At 43.7% G+C, this 21,238-nt stretch overlaps 1 protein-coding gene across 5 annotated transcripts in view; it reads left to right on the top strand.

Annotated features, from left to right (window-relative positions):
- The first annotated feature begins 5,614 nt into the window (after positions 1–5,614).
- The window catches only part of ABCC5 (ATP binding cassette subfamily C member 5), a 45,864-nt gene continuing 30,240 nt past the window's right edge, over positions 5,615–21,238 (top strand). For 2 of the 5 annotated variants that reach the window (XM_048313895.1, XM_048313898.1), the window contains exons 1-5: positions 5,615–5,721; positions 6,906–7,080; positions 19,765–19,925; positions 20,170–20,325; positions 21,029–21,176. In XM_048313895.1, the coding sequence (XP_048169852.1) occupies positions 6,952–7,080; positions 19,765–19,925; positions 20,170–20,325; positions 21,029–21,176 (594 nt within the window). In that variant the 5' untranslated portion in view covers positions 5,615–5,721; positions 6,906–6,951. Of the gene's footprint in view, positions 5,722–6,383; positions 6,404–6,905; positions 7,081–19,764; positions 19,926–20,169; positions 20,326–21,028; positions 21,177–21,238 lie in introns of those variants that run through there. The other 3 variants (XM_048313897.1, XM_048313896.1, XM_048313899.1) reach the window with 3 other exon arrangements.

Below are 21,238 nucleotides of genomic sequence, written 5' to 3'. Positions count from 1 at the left end.
AATGTGAACACCCACACTGCCAACAGCTTTGCACAAACATCAAGCAAGTACAGTTTGTTTCCAGGAAAGCCAAATGCACAGGTGTATTAAGATATTAACAAACTCCTTCTCCTAAAACGGGTCAGGAGGAAAGAGGAAGATTCCTCTTTTCTCTAGTTCCAAACACATCATATCCCTCTTGAGTATTTTTCTGGGGAAAGGGCGGGGAAATCATGGCTCTCCACTGTGCTGTGTGAGCTGGCCTTCACTCTCACCAGTTTCTGATCAGCAACACAGTTTGTTCAGCACTGAACCAACATAAAGCACATGAACTTGAATGCCTGAATGAGTCATTTGCAGAGCTGTAAGCACAATGAGACTGCAGTAATGAAAAAGTGAGAGCTCAGAGAGTGTCCATTCTGTGAAACGAGGGATTCCTGGGATGTTGATTAGGTCTTGAGCATCCCACAAGTTCCTGTGCCTCACACACCCTGAAAATCAGAGCAGCCACATGCAAAACACTGAGTTCCAGGAAATGGTTGGCTCGTGGCACTGGGTGCTTAATGCTCCAAGTGTGCTAATCCTTCTCTGTGCAGCTATGACTGGGATGGGGGAAAGGTTTTGGTACCAGGTCCATATGGGGAGGTTATCAGCCCCACACTGTGGGTTTGGATGGAGCCAGGTAGGCATGAATTGTGTATGGTGCTGTGTGCATAGTCTTGTGGACAAGTGTCCATGTCCAGCAGACAGGACAGACAGTTGCGTCTATCCAGGTGTGCTGCAGGCAGCTTGGAGGGCAGCGCTCATGACCCTCTCCAGACCAGTGCAGCAGGATATTTAGGAAGACTCTGATGCTACCAGCACTGAATATGTGCAGGGAGTATTGGTGCCTCTAGCTCTTCAGTTGCAAGCCATGACCAAATCCTTTAGATACCATAACTTTCCTTGAATTAAAAGCAACTGTACCCAATTCTTGCTGTAACAATGACCTATTATGCAATGTTATTGGTGATTATTAACGTCATTGTTTGCAGGAAACTGAACTGTGGATTTCAAGTGACAAACCCAGCCCACCGATGTCCCCAAATTGTTTACTTTCTAGTGAGATTGAAGGGAGGAATGATTGAGCAAGACACAGCAGCCTGTGACAGCCCTGTGTAGTGGTTTGGTACTTGTTGTTGACTTCTGTCCCCCTCCCTGGCTCCTCAATGGGATGTTAACTCTGTAGCCTAAGGATGATGGATTAAGAATGACTACCCTCAGTGATCTTCTTGTTGATGCTTTTGCTACAAAAATTTTCTTTCCTCTGGAACTGTGAAAGTAAGTAAGTAAATAAGAAAGTAAGTAAGTAAGAAAGAAAGTAAGTAAGATACAAAGGAAAATGAATAGCAATGTCTCTTTACTCTCCAGTTGTTGGCAACCTATACCTACCTATGTGGGCAGCTTGTTTCAATCTGCCAAGCTGCCCACATGAGTTGGTGGCTCATGTGGCCCAGCTGAGGATAAATTATTGCTTTCCAGAAGAGTGACCTGAAGTAGTTGCAGTGCAATGGGAAATTTTTCAGACTGCTCTGGGAGCTCAAAGTCCTGGACAGGCTGTGTGTGGGAGGGAGACCTGGACATGATGGACAATAAAAGATTGGCCACTGCACAGGGATAGGGAATCATGAACAAGCTGATAATGCAGTCTCTTCAGACCTCCCTGTTTCTGGACTTGTTATGGTTTGGAGTGCTACAGGCTAAATTTGGTCATAGGACTTCTACTTGAGCTGTCCAATTAATCTGTGAGTTCTGCACTTCATGGCTGAGAGCTCTGATCAGCAAGAGAGTAAAAAAGCACTAGCAAGCATAACAACTGTCAGCATGCTCATCAGGAGGGACACACTCAGGAAACTCATGCTGAAAATGCAAGTGTCAGCACCCTGGATCAAGCATCCCAGTGGGAAAGGGTAAGAAGATTATGTCCTCTGTGTATGAGGCACATAGGAAAGGGGATTTGGGAGAGGGGGAAGAACTGCTCTTCCCAATGGTGTCCAGATTTGTGTCAAAGGAAGACACCACCTCAAGGACCATCCACACTGACCAAAGCATATTGTGTTACCCAGCCAGCTTGCAGAGTTCATGGCCCTAAAAGGAGGCATTGGGCAGTTGGCAGGTCTGGTGTGACAGTTCTTCACTCCTGCTAGCTCTCCAGAGGTGAGCTGGTGCTCTACATAATTCCATGGACATCAGTCCAATCGCATTCTGCTGCTTCTTTGGGGAACAGCTTTTCTTTCAGGGTAAGGAGAAAAGCTGTTTTACCTCAGTGCCTCATTGCAATATTTTACCACTAGTAAAACACTGACTGCACCATGCCATTAGTCCCTCACCCAACCTTTGCAGCCAGAATCTTCTGGGCTCACCAGGCATTTGCATCCCTTCAGCACATAAGAAACTCTCTGCTACCCAGTCCTGTGTATAACAGGGTTTCACATGGCTGGTCTTAATTGCAATGATATGGACCCGAACATTGAGTGCCAAGCGCAGCCATGCTCCTCAAGCTCAGATCTCCTGAGAAGTCTGTGTCCATCCAGGGCTCAGTTCAGTTTATTCACCTGGGCAGTACATGCTCCAGTTCCCCAAAAGACAGAAGCAGGTCCCTCAGATCCTATCGGGAAGATGTAGTAGGAGAGATAGATGAACAAAGGCCAACACTCCCACAAAACTGAGCCTTGGTTTTCATGATCAATCTGGAGATGCTCCATTTTCTGCTCCAATGGCTCAAATCAGTTTGTTTCAAGCATTGCTTTAGATTTGTTGCTGATGGTTGTTTCGGGGTGGAGTGGAGCAGATACTGGACACCTTTAAGAAAACTAATTGTCAGGTGTTGCTTCCTCGCCCTGGTCTGCAGGCCTTGGCTTTGAAGCTGCTGCTGGCTCTTTGGTCTGGTTCTGCTTTTCTTTTGCAGTCAGGGCTGATTACAGCAAATCCCAGATCTTGAATTAGGGCAAGTTTTAATACTGTATAGGCCTTGTTTATGTAACAGCTGCCATCCCTCAGGGATGAATCCAGGACTCGCAGCACTAAAAGCATTAGCTGCTGCCACTGGAGCTAAAGATGTAACTCCTCTGGCTGGTAGCACCAGTACATTTATAGCCTTTAGAACAAATGCTGGAGGAGACTTGTGACACACTAAAAACTGGGTTATGCCTACTTAAGCATTTCATCCCACTGCCGTACTAAGGGAGTATGTACTCGTAGGACCACAGGTGTGAAAACAGTCCTGATGCTACTGCCAGCCATTGCCCAGAGCTAGTCTGAGTGGAGGGTACACATCATTACTTACCAGCAGTTTTCTACTAGCACTCACACTCATGTCCTCCCTTTTAATCTCAGACCTCCTCCAGCACTGGAGAAATAGAGGACAGAACAAGTATAGGCAGGGCTCTGGCTCCCTTGGCTTAAACAGTCTCTGCTCATCTTTCAGAACACATTTTGTGATGACTTTGGCATAACGGAGTTTTATGTTCTTCTTCCTCCCCAGGCATGTGATGTAGAGCCTTTGGGCTTCAACATGTCAGCAGCTCAAAAACAGCCAGCCACCTCCAAAAAGCAGCTCTGCTTGCCTCCACAGCCCAGGGCCCAAAGACAGGCTCACACTCAGAACAATTTCAGGTCAACAACCTAAAATATCAGGGATTCACCTTGAAGCTTTAACACAGTTTAATTTTCACCATCATTCATACTTTGTCCTTTCTGTTTATGCTGTTTAACTACACAGTTCAGTATTTGGACATCTCCTCACGCCTACACTCCAGTGTGTTTGATGCAGACAAAAGTCAGTTTAATGACTGTTCAGGGACTCACTGTAAATTGTCTCCTGGATTCTGTCTTAAAATCTACATTTTGCTGGGACATAGCATTTATAAAGCATGAAGTGCACCTTGAGCTCCTTCCCCAGTAAAATGCCAGTCAAACCAATCTGAAACTGCATGATTGTGAGCTCTGGGGAAGAGACTGCAGAAGAATGCAGCAGCTACATTTGTTCTTGGCTGCTGTACCAGGGCAAGGTATGTGTGTCTGTCAGTTCCCCTGTCCCAAAATATTAAGGGCACCTGCAACAGAGCTGATTCTCATTTTTTCCAGCAATAGAGTCAGAGGTCTGCAGGATGTGTGACCATATGTGTCAGGGGGCTCTGCAGGGATTCTCTGGTACCTTAAGGGTGTCCTTGAACTGTTACTTGCATGGTCACACCTTTTACCTGTACTGCTGGCTTGTGGGCTTGAAGGGAATATTTTGGTCCACTTTTATTTTCAGATTCCCATCTCCCTTCTTTACCTGAGTTCATTTCAGCATTTCTATCAAACCGACTCTCACAAACATTCCTGACAGGAGAGCAAGGACTGCGGTGCAAACAGGCACTCGTTATATAAACCACTTAAATGAGACATCAGCCAAATCTGGCTGGTGGAAGGAAGATGTCAGCTGAGGACAGGGTATTTAAACGCAGCAGGGGAAAAGCTACAGCTCAGGGTTTGTTAAGGATATTTACAGCCCTTTGTGAAAGGAAACGCAGCTGTGTCCATCTCCTTCTTCACTGACTCCCCCTGAGGCGGGGGCTGGACACCCTGTGTCACACTGTTTTGGGGGAGCAGGATTGCTGGCCCTCAGCCACCACCACACAGGGACACACAGCTGCAGCCTCCATCCCTTTCAGCGGGCTAAGCTTAGCTGTGAAAGCCCTGGGACAAGTTCCCCGTCCCTTTAGGTGGTCTGAACAGGAGCTGGAGTAGCACAGCAGGGGCTTGGCAAAGGAATCACCCCCGGCTCGTCGGGAAGCGCGTCGCAGGCCTGCGGCAGTGGCTCCCGGGGCACGGCCGCTGCGCACAGGAGCCGGCACTGCGGCCCTGGCTGCGGCCAAGGTTAAGCCCCAGATAAGGGCACGTCGCACTTTCCCCGGCCGAGGGGCTTTAGATAACCGGCAGCGAGTCACAGGCTGCTGCGAGCAGCGGGCCGGCCGGGAGGGGCCGACATCCCTCCTGCTCTGGCCGCCAGCACCGGCCGCCGCTCCGCCTCTGCAAACCGGGCAGCGCCCTGCGGCAGCCCCCGCTGCCGGGAGCGCCGCGACGGGAGGGAACCGAGACACCCCTCGCCCTCTCCGGCACGGAGCCAGCCCTTCGGCTCTGCGTGCGACGTTCGAACAGAGCAGACCCCGTTTCTTTCCACCGGCAGTGGCTCGCTGGAAGGACCCGTCCTTCCCGCACTGCACGGTGCCGCCCAGTACGGCACAGCTCAGCACGGCACTGCGTTGTGCTGCGTTGCATTGCACTGCATTGCAATGCATTGCATTGCGCTGCCGCCCTGCCGAGCGGTGAGAAGCGGAGCGGAGAGGTGCGGTGCCCCGCTTCAGTGCGGTGCGCGATGCCCCAGTGCGCCCGCCCCGCCGCGGGGCGAACGTTCCAGACCCCCCACGCTGCGGCAGCGGCGGCGGGACGGGGCTGGGCGGGGCGCGGCGGGACAGGGGCGCGGCCAAATGCAGCCGGCCCGCGCGGGGCCTTAAGGGAAATGTAGTTCACTGTCCACAGTCAATGAGTGTCCAGTCTGGGGCGCGGACTACATCTCCCGTGGGGCGCCAGGAAGGAGCGGCCGCCGCAGCGCCCGCCCGCAGGCGCAGTGGGGACGCCGGAACCGCTATAAGCAGCGTTGTTTGGGTTCGCGACCGCGGAGCGGCGAAGCTGCGGCGGGGTCGTCGGTGGGTGGAGGTGAGCGGGGCTGGTGCCGGGGGCGGGTGAACCTTTGTGTGGTGAGGAGGCGGCTTTGCCGTCCTCTCTCCTGTCAGGAGCCCGGCCGAGAAGCACCCTCGCCTCGCTCCCGGTGAAGGGGCTGCGCGGTGTCCCTTCCCGCCGCGCTCCGTCCCGCCTCGGCTGCAGGCGGGGGGCACCTGTCCCAGGGCGGGGCGGCTCCCGTATTTACGCCAGTGCGGCGGAGACACGGGGAGGCGGGGGAAGAGCGGAGGGGGGCTCCCCCCGGGCTGCTGGGGGATGTCCGGCCGCGGGGGCTGTCCCGCATCCCCGCCGCGGGAGGGACGCGAAGCCCGCGGGCGCAGCATCCTCGGCCCCGCGGGGTCTGTGGCGGTGAAGGCGGCGATGCTGCAGCGGCGGAGCCGTGGCAGCCCCGCGCACCCCGGCAGAGCTGCTGGTGCAGTCTGACCAGCGTAGTGCAACCAGGCGTCTCCTATCGCCTTAGTTGAAGGCGGGTGGCAGAATGCGATAAAGCGAAGTTATAAAACAGAGTCTCGCAGTGGGGAGCGATTTTGTCTTCGGTACTCTGGTTCTCCTTCTGACCTTTCAGTGCAGTTTGATAGACTGAGTGGAAACCTGCAGCACTGAAGGCGTGACTCATTCCTGTGCATGGCTGTACTTAAAGATAGCTCAAGCATATGGAGTAAGTGAGCAGTGCTATAGAGAAGGGATGAAGTTTTCTCTGGAGTGTTTGTACTGACTAATTTTATCGAGAGATTGGTTTTGCAAAACTTGTACCCATAAATTATTGGATATATGCAATTTCAGACTCTTAACAAAAGATTTTGGGGTTTGATCTTCCCAGTCAAGTTTCTCTGGCTTTCAGCTAAATGCTGTATCTATTACTTTAATCTGTCAGATTGCATAATTGTGTTTCAGAGATCTAAGGGAGGAAGTATGACAGCACTCTAGTGCATTGAGGATCATTGTACTATTTGATTACCTCAGGGTATGTTTAAACTAGTTCATGAGAAGTTAGTCTTGTGTGGACTTCGAAAATTATGTTATTACAGTCCTGTTGTAATATAACTCTTACAGTTGCTTACTGATTTTGATTTCAAAAATAAACTTTAAAAATAGATGACTAAAAGTAACTGGTGTATTGGGCACAGCACATAATGAAGGGGAATTTAATTATTTTTCAGATACTTGCGGTGAAAATACACGTGTAAACCCTGGCGTTTACAGAAGATGAAAGACATCGACATAGGAAAAGAGTACATTATACCCAGTCCTGGGTATAGAAGTGTGAGGGAGAGAGCTGACTCGGTGCAGCATGAAGAGCAGGAAGAGTCTAATTTTCAGCATTCTAAACTAAAGGTCAGTTTCTTTTTCATTGTTTGTTTTGCAGTCTTTATGCTTATTAAATTGCATGCAGCAGCCTTTTTGCTGTGCCAGCTGTATATAGATTTGCTGCATTGAAGGTCAATAATGAATATTGCCTATTGTGTGGAAGAGGTCATTCCAAGGGGTGCTGTAGCTGTTTTGATAACAGGTCTGAGCACCTATTAAGCATTTTTCACTTTTAAATGTGGCTTTTCAGTAACATTTGAACAAAACATACTTTTTTTCTAGCATTCAGATATTGATGTGAATCAAGGAAATGTTTTAAACCTTTGTGTTTTGGAGAATCATTTCAACAAAGAACAGTGAAGAACTGAGCATAAATCATACACCATTCAGTGTTGGCAGCTGAAAAAACTCTTAATCATGCTGTGGTTGTTTCAAGGATTAATTTTCTAAAGCAGATGTCTAGCTTGACTAGCATGACTTTTTTACTTTTCCCCTCAGATGGAAATAATTATTATTGAACACTTTCTTGAACATCTGTGTATTTAACATGGTGAGGTACCATCATAATCCTAGTTTATTTTGAGAGCTGGGTCTTGAAATAATCACTGGCTTAGAGTTAGCCTGTCACTGTTTTGAGCTTCTAACTTTTAGAGCTTGTTTTCACTGGGAAGAGTGCATATACTATCAAGTGGTACAGGGAAAAAAAGGCTCAGAGGAATGGAAACACCCACACTGGTGAAAGATATGGTTGGAAACCAATAAGCCCTGCCAGCTGAGGAAGGTTAAAGATATTCCAGTGCTAGCATTCAGAGCAGCTAATATTTTCTTGCATATCCTTATGTTCTTGACCTTTTTTGAAATACTCCAAGGACTGATATAAATATATATATATATACACACACTGTAGATTTTTCTGAAGACAAAGAAAGTTAATAGTGCTTCTGTGTGATTTTTGTAACGATGAGTTCCTTGCAGATGTGTTGCTGGTCATTCCACATAGATTGCCTGTGACAGCGCTGGTGTGAGAGGGTTGGAAATAGGGGAACTTGCTGTATTTGTATGGAGGAATTGTGAAGACTTGTAAAAAGGCCTAATCTTTGCTGCATTGTAGTAGCTGCTGAGATGCTCTGTATTTGAGCTGAAGGCTTACCTTGTTTCACTGGGTTTGAGGGGTTCCCAGTGCTGCACTGCTGTGCTTTGGGATTGGAGATCCCAGCTCTGCAGCAGGCTGAATGCAGCGAGCGCTCGCAGGCCCTGCAGCTCCAGTGTCCCCACAGGCTCTATGACTCAGCACAGTGCTGCTGACGTGTTCGAGCAAGGTAGTGTCTGATTGCATTAGAGCAGGCACTGATGCAGAGCCAAGAGCCCTCCGGAGTCATGGTGCGGATTTTTAACGGCCTTTATTATGTTGATGTCATGGGCTTGCCACCGACCCTACCCTGTCCAGTAGCAAATCTGCTCTGTCAAATTACTGGTGACAACAGTGATGCCATTGGCAGGCAGCTCTGTTTCCTGACCAGTGGCAGTGGAGTTCAGCAGTAATCATTGCATGTTATCTCTCCCTTTTGGTCTGCATCATCTAATCAGGGTTTAACTTTTAGAGGAAAAAATTCTTATCTTACCTGTAAATTTTTAATTAAATGAAATAATGAAACCAGCATATTTGGGTGGGTTTTGTTGTTGTTGTGGCTTTTTTTTTTTTCTTTTATGGAGACTGAAAGTAAGTCGAGTCCTGCATGTCTGTACAGCCTGGCATGAAAATCTCTAACTCTGAGCTTCAGGTCAGCTTAGCTCTATTGCTGGTCTTTTTTACCTTTCTCCCACTACCATTTGATATGCTGCCTATGACTACAGGGTAGTACACGCAGATAATTGATTGCAAAACAGGGGTTCTGTGGACTTGTGATGACTGATGTAAGAAAAGGGCTTACCCAAGTTCATACCTTGAACTTTATCTGGTTTGTTCTCTGAGTAGAAGAATGAACTTAACTTGTCTTGCTAGTGGAATCTTCTGGTTCTGATAGGTTGCCCACTTTACTTGGTAGTTATCTTGTTTAGTATGCCAAGGTTGTAGTTAATTTCTAGCTCAGACATTGGTACCATTTTTGTTTTGCTAGCCTTGCATCTCAGGTGTATACAGTCCACAGACACAGACAGCTCTGAATTTGTTGCTACATGTCAGTGAGGTTAAATCCTGCTTACTTGCAGAATACTATGGTTAAGTAAAAGGAGCTGTATTTATAGCATCTTATCTAAGTTAGGCATTCATGTTTGTGTACCAAGTTTTCCCCTTTGTAGTTGAAACAAGCTCTGGTTTCAGCAGCGTACTTGGCTTAGGGAAGAGCAAAGACTTCCCTTTCATAAGGCTGAGCTTTGTTTTGTTGAGCACTTTCCCTCTGCCCGTAAGAAACGGGTAGAAGCAGTAAAGTAAATGGTGTTTCAAGGGAAGAGAAGGGACTCTGTCCTTTGCTACTGTATCTTCTATGGAACCTGGATTGGGTTAGATGCCTAAACTGAGTTGGCTCAGCTGGTGGCAGAGCACAGTGAAGGGCTGATGTGATGAGGGTAAGACCACAGTCCTACAGCAGTTCAGAGGGATAAGCTGAAGTGGAACTGTCATTTGGACAATGGAGTCCAGTGTACCATCAACAGAGATGTGACTCTCAAATTTCTTGTAGAAAATCTGGCTCAGGATTTGAACTAGGTTGACCAGAAAATGACTAAGCTGTAAGCATGATCTGTATTGCCAGGAGTAAGCTGCAAGGAGATGTAGGTTGTTATTTCACCACTAACTTCAGATCTTTGTGGAATGCAGGTTTGGGACTGTTTTGCAGCAGACTTTCACTGCATGAGGTAGACTTCTTGCTAACATATTGCACAGGTGCCTTATAGGGTGAGGTAGAAGAATCCTGTGTGCTCTGGGGACAGTAGTCAAGGGCCAGTGGTGATGGCCACTTCTGGCAGGGCTACAAGGACATTTGGCTGATCAATAATATGACTCATTGGGGGATTTGGTTGCCTATATTGCTGCTTTTTCTGCATCCTTCTTAATTTGAAGCAGAAAAATCTAGTTGATTTTCTGACCATGATCTTTATAGGTGAAAGACATGTTTTACTAATGAGCCAAGGTCCCAGAGCTTTCTTGTATGTCTCTCTTCTTAGCATTGCGTAAAGGTTATATTCAGGTTTCCATTTTCTGTCCTGAAACCTCCATTCTCGTGTTTATTTCCTACTGAAAGGATGCTGTAAAGTGTGTTCATGACAATAGCAAAAAAGAACTTGCAATTCTTTCCTTGGACGCTTAAATGGTGCTTGGTCACAGCTTGAAAGATCACATCTTTGAAAGACATGAGCTTTTCAAATAGGCTTCCTGGAATCATAATTGAAATAATTCTGCAATATAAGTAGGTCTAATCCAGCATTTCCTGGTGCTTAATGGGAATGTTGCTATAGAAATATGGACCTCTGAAACGGGCACTTTGGGACTGAAATTTAAAAAAAAAATTATTCAGCTTGCGAATACATATATTCACCTCACGAATAAGCGTCTGCAATGTGTTCTGATAACAATTGATTTTTAAGTCTTTGGAGACCTTAATGTAGCTTACAAAACAGGGTCTTAACTACATGTTCCCACTGCATAGTACTGTACTAATTGGGCTTATTGTATGTGGGGACATGCCTCTGCTGGAGAACTTGTAGGTGCGCTTGCTGCCTAGCACTATAGTGAGTAGTAAAAGCTGTTACGTGACCAGTGAGTAATAATTAAGGGATGTTTTGAAATATTGATTTGTACTTACACCTTTAGAACTTTCTGTTCTCAGAATGTGCCTGTGCCCTTCAACTTGCAGCTGAAGTAATTGTATGTAGTTTTTCTCATGGAAGCAGTGTGTCCTGGGGAGGACAGACCCCACTGTGTCCATGAAATATGCTATAAAATAATAGATGAGGAAGAGAAATAATTTGTTCTTGAAATGCTTTTGGAATAGGCTCTTCTCAAATATAGGTTTTCGTGTTTATTTGATGGAATAGCAGGCAATGAAGTTTGCTTCCCTATCCCATTACATTTACAGTGGAGGAGGGTATGAGAACAAGCTGCTTCTATGATACACAGAGCTTCTGAATTTGAGTTCCTATGTTAATGATGCTACAGTACTTATTTACAAATTGTGCTCCAAGCTGTAGTTGGTTCTGGCTGGAATGTACTGTTTAGGATTAATTTCTTGCTGCTGAAGGATAATGACTGCATCTGTGGTAAATCTCAAGTGCAAATTGCTGCATTTCAAGGCACCAGATAGGGGAACTGTAGAGATTGCTTCAAACATGCAGGAAATGTGTTGCTAACTTTAGCTGTCGGAAGCCCTACTAATATTCCTGTCCTTACCTTGCTGTCTTGTTTTTCAGGTTTGTCTCTGACATCTTTTGCCCAGGACAGCAGGGAATGTGATCAGAACTTGCTGGAGTTGATGTAAATCCTTCAAGCACTGATAGCTTTGAAGTGATTTATCACTGAGTATTTAAATAGATCAATTCTGCCTCAACCTCTCTGAAGCATTTGAAGTATCTGAGTCAACTGAACAACGGGTTAAAAATAGGGGTGTGAGTGTGAGCCTGGGTACTGCTGCCTTTGCACGCCGTGCTTAGAGCAGTTCTAGACAGCTTGAATATAAACTTATTTGTAGCTGAAGCTGCTGGATGTATCTGCATTTTTCCAGATGATTGCATATTTTCATAACCAAGTAAACACTTACTTTTTAACTTTTTCAAGTCAAATGAAAGCAAAATTTTAAAATTTGTTTTTTACAGCAGTTCTATTATCTTTGAAAACTTTGAACACAATTAGACTAGGTGCAGTAACATTCATGGTACTTTCTAAAGATGCATTAATTCCATGATATCCCCAAAGAACTGAATATATTGGTTACAATCATGTTCTTTTAAGTTGTTTTACCATTGAACTTCTGCTAATAAAGCACTCACTGACAGAGTAACCACAGAGAATCAAGTGATTCTGTCAAGAATCACTTGATAGAAGATCCTAGAATTGTTTATTAGTGTATGCTTTAGGATGACCCTCTAACTACACTGAAGAAAGGGTATCTCTACCTTGTCCTCCAAGATATGTACGCATCACCATCTGAGAAAGGAGCATATCCACAGCCAGTCGTACCAAAAGTTTATCTGAAACTTGGAGGGGGGTTTATGGTATCAGAGAAGCCTTCCACTTAATAGGAGGAACAAAAAGGTGAAATCTGTGGTTGGGCAGAGATGTTTTCTAGAGGAACATTGATATTCTGGATAATTTACAGCTTCCTTCGGAACTTGACTGCCTTCCTTAATGCACAGCCATTTTCTAAATCTTAGCCACATTATAAAACCTCAGCTCTGACCACTTGCTGGTATTGTCTTTGACTACTATTGGTTGCTGTTCCTTTGTTCAGAGCAGATTTCTAAATCAGCCTGCTCATGACCAAAAGTGTGTAAGGAGTAGATTAGCTATCAGTGAAGGAAATCTGGCAGTGTCTTTTCCATTGTAGTGTTCTATATTAGTGCTGGAGACATTCTGCCCTATGGCTGTTTCAGAAACTCAGTGTACAGCTCTAAGAGTTGCCAGAAATATTTACTGCACCTATCCCAAACTACTGGTGAACTTAGCTTGAAGCAACTTAAAACTCATATATATGCAAGGAGTTATGATGCCTTGGGACACTGAGATGGTAATTAGTTTTTGAAAACTTGTATCCTAGTGATAAGGGATAGTTAGTTGTGCTCTGAATCACATACTGCAAGCAAGCTGTTCCACAAACAAAATCTGTGTTTCAGTTGTTTTTGAGGATGAAGGTTAATGAATTTCAAAGTCAACGTGTTTAGAGCCCTGAGGTGTTTAGTTTGAGCTTCCTAGATTACTGTTTGCCATTTGAGCAAGGTGCCCCTTGCTTTCGGAAGCATGTGTGTGTACAGGAAGGTGAACTCAGTACAAGATTGTTGTATTAGGCTTGATAAATGCTGCAGTGTCAAGGCTTCTGCTGTCACTCGTTGGTGATTCCACTCAATAGAAGTTTTAAGTTCAAAGCCTCCCTGGATGCTCCAAATGTTGTACAAACTTCACCTGTGTAGCTTCTACAGTGACCTGGCTTAAGTATGGCCTGAGTAAAGGTTGTTACTGAAGAACACCCCCAACATACAGCAGGTTGTCAGGGTGGTTCAGGAGAGCAGAGTTTACCTGAGCAAGGCAGGAGCCAAATTCTCAGCCTGTGCTGTGCTAGGTTGATTTGCTTAGTGAGGAGTTGGTTTCTCATATTTGTAGTCAGAGATGTGTAGGGTGCTAATTCTAAAGCTGGTTATTTCCAGTTCCACAGTCTGGAGTCTGCTGGCACTGTGCATGAGCTATGTAGCTCCAGTGCTGGATGATCAATGTACACTGAATGGCTCCTAGGACCTTTGCTTACAAGATTATGAATACTGGTTTGAATGTAAAACAAAACAGGGATTCATGGATACCACAAGCTTAAGCATGTGTGCAGCTGCTTATCAGATGCATTGATAGCAGCTAAAGTTGCAAAATCCTAAAATAAACACTTCATGCTCAACTGTGTGTCTTGGATTGCAGGAATAAGTGGTTTTGCTAGGAAAGAGTTGGGAACATCTCACCTCAGTGCTGATGCTGGCCAAAATTCAAGGGCAAGGTAAAATCAGAAATATTCCTGTAAGAAGCTGATACACCTGTACTCACCAAGGACTTTCTGTGCCTCAAGTGAAAGTGCTCAATATATGTGACTAAAATACTCAGGCTCATCAGATGTGCATACTCTGACCTTGTTTGGCTACAGAGCCTTGATATCAGTACCAAGCATTACTGGGAGACTTCTGTTTTAATCTGAGGATACATAAACTCAGGCTAGGTTTGAAACTATCACGCCAGTGTTAGTACAACTTCTGCTAATCCTGGCTCAGAAAAGTAATGGCAGATCTTGTGTAATCAAGTCACATGTAACTCTGCTAGAGTGAATAGCTGGACTTCAAGCTTTTCCATCTCTGAACTGTTGTGGTAAATCAGAGTTTCTGAACAGTTAATTTGTATCTCTTAAGAGAAATGTGGCACAGCTGTACTTATTCCTGCATTTGGGTATGTGTTTGGTGCTGTGAAGAGCTGTTCTTCAGTGTAGGATAAGCTGGGAAGGCAGCAGAGACATGAGGTTTCTTTTATACTCCCTTTTTCAGGAGGTTGAAGAAAATGGAGGCTCTGGCTTCTTGACCTGGTTCTTTTCAGCTGTTCTGGAAGTTGTAACCATAGTTTCTAGGCATCTGACACTATCTGATGGTCTAACCTTGGTGCTGTGTGAATTCAGCTGTGCTGTCTGTACTTTGTGATCAATGTGTGCAGGTGCCTAAAGGATCAATGCCTCCTTCCTCACACCCACTGTCTCTGTTCTAGCCCAGTGCCTGTTCCTTGCTGCCTCGGTGTCAGGGAGACAGCTGGTATGGGTGGATGATACACCAAACTAGTCTTAAATAGGCTCATGTTTTAATCAGGCAGGGTATTACAAAGTATCCTAGCTACAGAGAAAGCTGGGAGCCTAATGCTGCAAATCCCCTTGCTAATATTTTTATAGATTGTGTACTGCATCAAATCCAGTGAAAGGAGAAGAGAATTGTCTTAGTAGGCTATAAAGTTCATAGTGCACTTGCTGCTTCACCAAGCAACTGCAGACTTGACAATGTTTGGACCTGCAAACCTATTTAATTTTCAGATGCTCCTGGGTTTGGTGACTTGCAGTCTGGACAACAGTGCTTTAGGGGTTGCCTGTGCTACCTGCAAAAGCATTGTATATACCCCTTACTGCTTTCCAGTGGGATTATACTTGGACTCAGAGGAATTGCTGGGAATAAGAATGTAATTACAACTTCAGAGAATCTTTTCCTGGACTCTTGTTTTATTGTAGATGTGCTTAAGCTAAATGGAACAGTTGATTCTTTTCTTCCCTTCACCTGCCCATACAAACTAATAACTAATCTTGTTTTGCAACACCAATCTTTTAATGAAGTCTTAGGTATTTTTAAATTGCTCTTCATCCTGGAGTCACAATATGGAGAATACTTTAAGCACTGAGCAGAACTGGTGATCATATAATTCTTTCTCATCACATGCCCACCTAGTTTTGAGCTCTGTTGTGCTGGTCTGTAGGTTTCCCATTTGCCTCTCCTTGCTGGGAACTTTAATAAAGGGATGAGGAGGCCTGCTGAGCTCTGCCTGCTAAATGCAAGAGGTGGGAGTTCCTGTTCTGCAGTGTTGCCAGCTCAGAGACCTTTACTACTTAAACAGTTTTAACTTTATGTAATAATAAGTCAACCACAGTAGCTTTTGTATTCTATGTCAGCTGCAAGGATTAGTAAAAATGCAGTTATAGGTCTGTTCTAGTTTCCTGTCAGTTGCCTGGTAGGACCAGAAGAGATGCAGCTTCTTCCCTGCTGGGATCTGAGCCCTGGAAGATGTTCTGCCTTATGGAAGAAGGGACAATAGCTATTTGGTGGCTGGGGTTTGGGTTGTATGCACACATCAAATTCTTCTCTGCAAGATGAGTAAGGGATGGAAAAATCTGTTTTGCTTTGCCTCTGGTCTTGTCTGGTTTTGCAGTTGTATGATGTTACAGTTGTCAAACCAATAATTTGCTACCTTCTCTTAAGTAGGAAATTGTAATAGGACTGTGTGAAAGGCTAGAATCTCCCTGGGTGGCTTTTTCCTTCCCACCTACATGACAGCTCCCTCCTTTCTCTTTACCTGTTCCACATCCTCAGATGCTCATGTTGCCTGCTTAGCAGGCTTTCAGAAGTGTGCAAGCTCACATATTTGAGTTTGCTTGCCTTTCTGAGTAAGGTCCCTCATGCCTTTCTTGCTTCCTACAGAACTTCCGACATCATATGTATATGACAGCTCTGTAGCCTGGCTTGTAAATTTCCTGCATTTTCATGACCTCGGATTGTGGGTTTGGTATGGCTGTCTCTAACTTAATGAGCAAATAGTTTCCCCTTGCCCCTAAAGCACTCATTTTCTTCACCTCACTCAGGCTTTCTGTCATATGTCTTGAGCCAACCATGAAATCTCTCTGACTCTCTCATTACCTTATGTGCTTACCATTGCTATGACCAAATTTTGACCAGGAAATCATGCTAACAGGTGCTGGTAGGGTTTTGTTGTTTTCCTAAGCTGTAGAAAGTCAGATGGAGCAGGTGTACTCTGTGCTCTGTGGTAGCAGCACCAGCTGTGCTTTTCTTTCTCTGCCCCTCTGTGACCCACCCATGAAGGAAGATCATGTGTGCAGTGATACTTCCTTGGTACTCTCCCTACTCTTGGGGATTGCTCCCAAGATTAAAAGTTTTAACTGTTTTCTTATTCTGTTAATTCTTATAGTCATATATTGAATTGTATCAACTTGTACTCAGGTGTGTCAGAGCTTCATGGCATGTGGAGTGCAGAACTATTATGCTCTGTTACGAGATGCCTATGGCTGCAGAAAATTTATATGGCATCCACCAGCTATTAATAAGATGCTGCATCAATGGTTGTTCTTGCCCTCTGTCATGTGTTTAGTAAGCCATGATATGCTTAACCCATGTGAGTTTAATTCTCCAGTGTTTAGTCCATTTATGTATTTGAACTTTATAGTATGCTGTGATAGAGAATTCTAAATTTAAGTGTGCCTTGTTCTTTTGTTGTAAGAACAGTTGGTGGTCACTCTCTAATTCTCTTTCTTCAGATTTTATGGACTTCTCAAATACCTGTACCTTTATTCCTTTTTTCTATCCAGCTGAGAAATCTTAGGTTTATGCTATTCCAAGCCCTACTGTTATCATTGCTCAAGGAAACTAAGTTTAATACCCTTTTTGAACTGAAGTGACAAGGGACAGAAAAAAAACCCTAGGGTTTTTTAAGTGGCGTGGTAATGTTTTCTGCTTTATCCTTTGTGTCTTTTGTAACAATTCTTCTTTTTTTTTTCTTTTTGACATTTTGTTGATGCTGAGTAGTCATCTGCTGTTTCCCAAGAAATGTCTGAATGTGTCTTCCTCCTCCGGTTCACAATGCTTGATTTAGGCTTGTTTTGTTTCTGCGAGCATTTCCTTGGAGTTACCAATACCATGTTGTATCACTCAGTTCATTGCTTGTATTAGCATATTAATAAGTTGATGAATTAGAAAAAGTGTATTTTTATTTATTTTTTAAGTTTATTAGACATTTATTTCAATAGCAGAGCTGGAGCCTGTTGTAGCACATTAGTAATGATTCAAGGCATTGGTTTCCAAGAAAACTGTACACATGCAGGCAATCAGGAAACCTAATCAGAAACCTAAATTAACAGTGTTGGGGTTGTTTGGTTTTTTTACTTCAGTCTTTTGTTCCTGAAGTGCATTGTAGAACAGCTTAGGAGCCTCACTTCTTCCCGATAAACTCTGCTTTGAAGATTTTCTAATCTTCAAAGAGCTGTGCAGAACTGTAGAGTTGTTCTTAAATCTCATTTGTACAATGGTGTGAGGCATTTGTTTCTTGATAGTCTTACATGAGGGATTTTGACAATCTTGCCAAGATGGAGATGAGCAATGCTGTTGACTAGGGGTTTGTGCTTGTATTTGCCTCTATGGCAAGACATTATAAAGGCCTTTCAGAGGCAGTGCCCTAGTCTTTATCAATGCAGCTTTTACACCTTTGCTGAGACAATTCTCTTGAGCAGCTCTGGAGAGTTTAATTATTTTTCAGAGTGATTGTTTATGAACATTATCTTTGGACTGCCTAAAAACCTTGCAATTGTACTTACTTATTAAAAAGGTATTGTTTCTAAGTGGTGAAAACCTACTTTTATGCTCATAAACATAGTGTTTTCTGGTTTGAAAGACTTTTTTTTTTTTTTTTTTTTTTTTTTTACTTATAGGCACTTTTATGTGCTCTGAAAAACAATATTTCTGCAACTAGCTTGTGGCATTGCTTAGAAACAAATGTGTCATCAGCAGCAAGATGCTTGGGCAGATCTGCCCAGGGCCTCTTACGAGGGTAACACAACAAACCAGTTATTCCTCTGCTGTATCCAGAAAAGCAGTGGCGCAGAACTCTTCCCCACTACTGACTCCTTTGGAATATTTGTGGCAGATCCCTTATTAATGCTGATTTGGATAGACTTAGAAAGGCAGTGTTGCCTTAGTGAGTCAGTAATTTAATATAAATTGAGTGAGAAGTATTTTAATTCAGACTTCAAGTTTTGTGTAATTTTGAGTCACTCTATGTATCATAAGGTTTTAATGTTCTTTTGTTTTCTTGTTATTTGGCTATCTTTTGTTACCATAGCTTTAGGTGATAGCTTAGCAAATATGCATTTAGAGATAGAACCATGGATTGTTGACTACACGCTTAGGCACTATTTAAGTACTTCAGTTAAGTAAATAAGGGACAGATTTATGACATTATCAGTTTCCTGTTCTCATTCTTCACATGGGTGGAAACAGTGTCTTAGTGTGCTATACTATTACATATTAACATGGTACAGGCAAAACCTATGATAAATGGTGGCATTTCCAACAAAAATTGCGTCATGTGGAAGTCAGGAACCAAGTGCTTGCATTTAGTGTTTGCAGATACTATGTTTTTAGGAGGCTACAATGCATTATAGTTGCTTCTTTTCAAGGAAATAAGATAATTTGGCTCTGATAAGGCAACTAATAAAGTAGAATCATAGTATCTTTGTAAGATGTTCTGGAAGATTTTTACCTCAGAAATTACTTTTTAAAAAAAATTAGCTCTACTGCAATAAATTAGAATACAAGCAGGTAACATGGTTCTGCAATAAATGACACATTAAGTTAGCAGAACTGGTTGAGGGCCCTCAGCCAGTACAGATAACAGGTTCATCTCCTTATGTAGTTTTGTGACATCTGGCTGCTCATCAAAAGATTTGTTTGAACTCTGCAACGTTTTGACTATCCTGTATCATTGCTGTTTCTCCTCTTGGATTAGCTTTTAAGTCTGCCTTTCACTGGGGCTGTGGAAACCCTCCCCGAGATAAGGTTTGCCTTTTAAGTAAGTGGTTGTTATTAAAGTTGCTGAGCCATTGAGAAGCTGTGCCTGGGAGCAGAGAAAATTGTCATCTTTGTTCCGTTTAGATTAGGGAAAAAGAGAAAAAACAGGAAACATGATAAAAGGAAGTACAATTCTGCTTAGTGCATATTTGGGTTCTTTTATCTAATCTAAAGTGTTTTTGAAGAAGGGACTTCAGTAGAATTCTGAAAATACTCTGTATTTTCTGTGGATAAGAATATCTAAATTATCCTAAGAGGGTGTAAATTCATCAAGAAAATATGTCTTCATTTCACTGCATAAGCCAGTCATTGATTTCCTGAACTGATGTCGTAGGTACTTAATGTTGTAATTTTTCTCTATTGTATTTCCTGTGGCAGGATGAATCTGGTCTATCCATTTATGCTTTGAATGCACAGACACAATACTGGTACTAATTTATGTTTTGCCAATGCAGCAGTCTAATGCAGATCTAGAACCTGTGCCTTCCATGGCTTTGCTGCCACGATGAAGCCTGTGGTCTAAGACATTGAAATGATTGTGGTTGTTGCACAATAATTTGCAGAAGAAAGAGGTGCAAAATTGCTGGAGTTGAGAGTCATGGACTTCAAATGTAGTTTTGAAGTCTGAATCTGTTGTCTTTCTTATAAAAGCAGATTGAATGCCAGGATGCCTTGGAAGCAGCAGCTCGGGCAGAGGGCCTGCCACTGGACACCTCTGTGCATTCCCAGCTGAGAATGCTGGACGAAGAGCACCACAAGGGCAAATACCACCATGGTCTGAATGCACTGAAACCCATACGGACCACTTCCAAGTACGTCTTTAGGCTACCACAGAACTGATACAGCATTTGCTTTTCAAACCAGTCACAAAGCAGAATCGCAGATGTAGGTCTGCTGACTGGTACTGGAAACATCAGAATTTGTTTAGCAAGTGTGGCTGGCATGGACCATTTGGTACTCTGAGTGCTTTCAATGAGAGGAGGCTTTGTTTTTCTTGAAGATTTACATTTCCTGTTTCATTTTATTTGTGATTTTTTTTTTTCTTAATTCTTTTAGACACCAGCACCCTGTTGATAATGCTGGGCTTTTCTCCTCCATGACCTTCTCCTGGCTCACTCCTTTGGCCCACAGAGCATACAAGAAAGGGGAATTGTTTATGGATGATGTATGGTCTTTATCAAGGCATGAGTCTTCAGATGTCAATTGTAGAAGGTAAAGACATCTAGTTCCTCATTGTTTTCTTGTTTCCATTTATTATATGTTAGTTTGGAGGCAATGGTATAGTGTTGCCCTAGAAAAGCAGCATTGATATTTTGTTTTGCCTTTCTCAGAATGGTGGAATTCACTTTCATCTTTCAGAGACGACTTTCTCATGCAGCTCAGTTTCTGTAGCCTTGCTGATTCCAGTGAAAGAGGATTATATCTTCAGGAGTGTCTTGCAATTCTTCTGATTTTACATGACTTTTATCTGTTTTTTATTAAAACAGAATTTTTTCTCAAGGCTACAGTGGAAAAAGTCTTGTGCTAAGATAATGAGAAGTAATACTGTCAGTAACAAAGTGATTTGAATGTGCATCAGATCTTCTGATCAGGCTAACCTTCCATGGATAATGAGAATTTCTTCAGTCAGTTCAGCCAAGAAAGGCTGTGACAAGTCAATATACTAAGATTGCCGAAGAGACTCCAGGCAAAGAGAAAGCCTTGTGTATTTCATCCCTCTGTCCTATGGAAGTAACACTACACAGATATTTCTCTTCACCTCACAGAATGTACTAGAATGTATTTATTTCTCTTAATACTATTGTCTGTTGTTCTGAGCTAGGCAGCACTTAGAGTTTTAACAAAGAAGTACCTGTCAGACTGTACCTTCTCTTGTGGTGAAAAATTTATGACAGGAGTCTTCTGTTTTTATTAGGCTGGAGAGATTGTGGCAGGAAGAACTGAAAGAAAGTGGGCCTGATGATGCTTCTCTCCGGAGGGTTGTGTGGATTTTCTGCCGTACCAGGCTCATCCTTTCCATAGTGTGTCTGATGATCACGCAGCTCGCGGGTTTCAGTGGACCAGTAAGTAATATCCATCCTTTTTTTAACAACCCCAGAGGGCTCCATCTCATGGCCAACTGTAA

The sequence above is a fragment of the Corvus hawaiiensis genome, chromosome 10 (assembly GCF_020740725.1).
Source record: "Corvus hawaiiensis isolate bCorHaw1 chromosome 10, bCorHaw1.pri.cur, whole genome shotgun sequence".
NCBI lineage: Eukaryota > Metazoa > Chordata > Aves > Passeriformes > Corvidae > Corvus > Corvus hawaiiensis.
The sequence above is the reverse complement of the archived record's forward strand: the minus strand, read 5'-3'. Positions and strand labels throughout refer to the sequence as shown.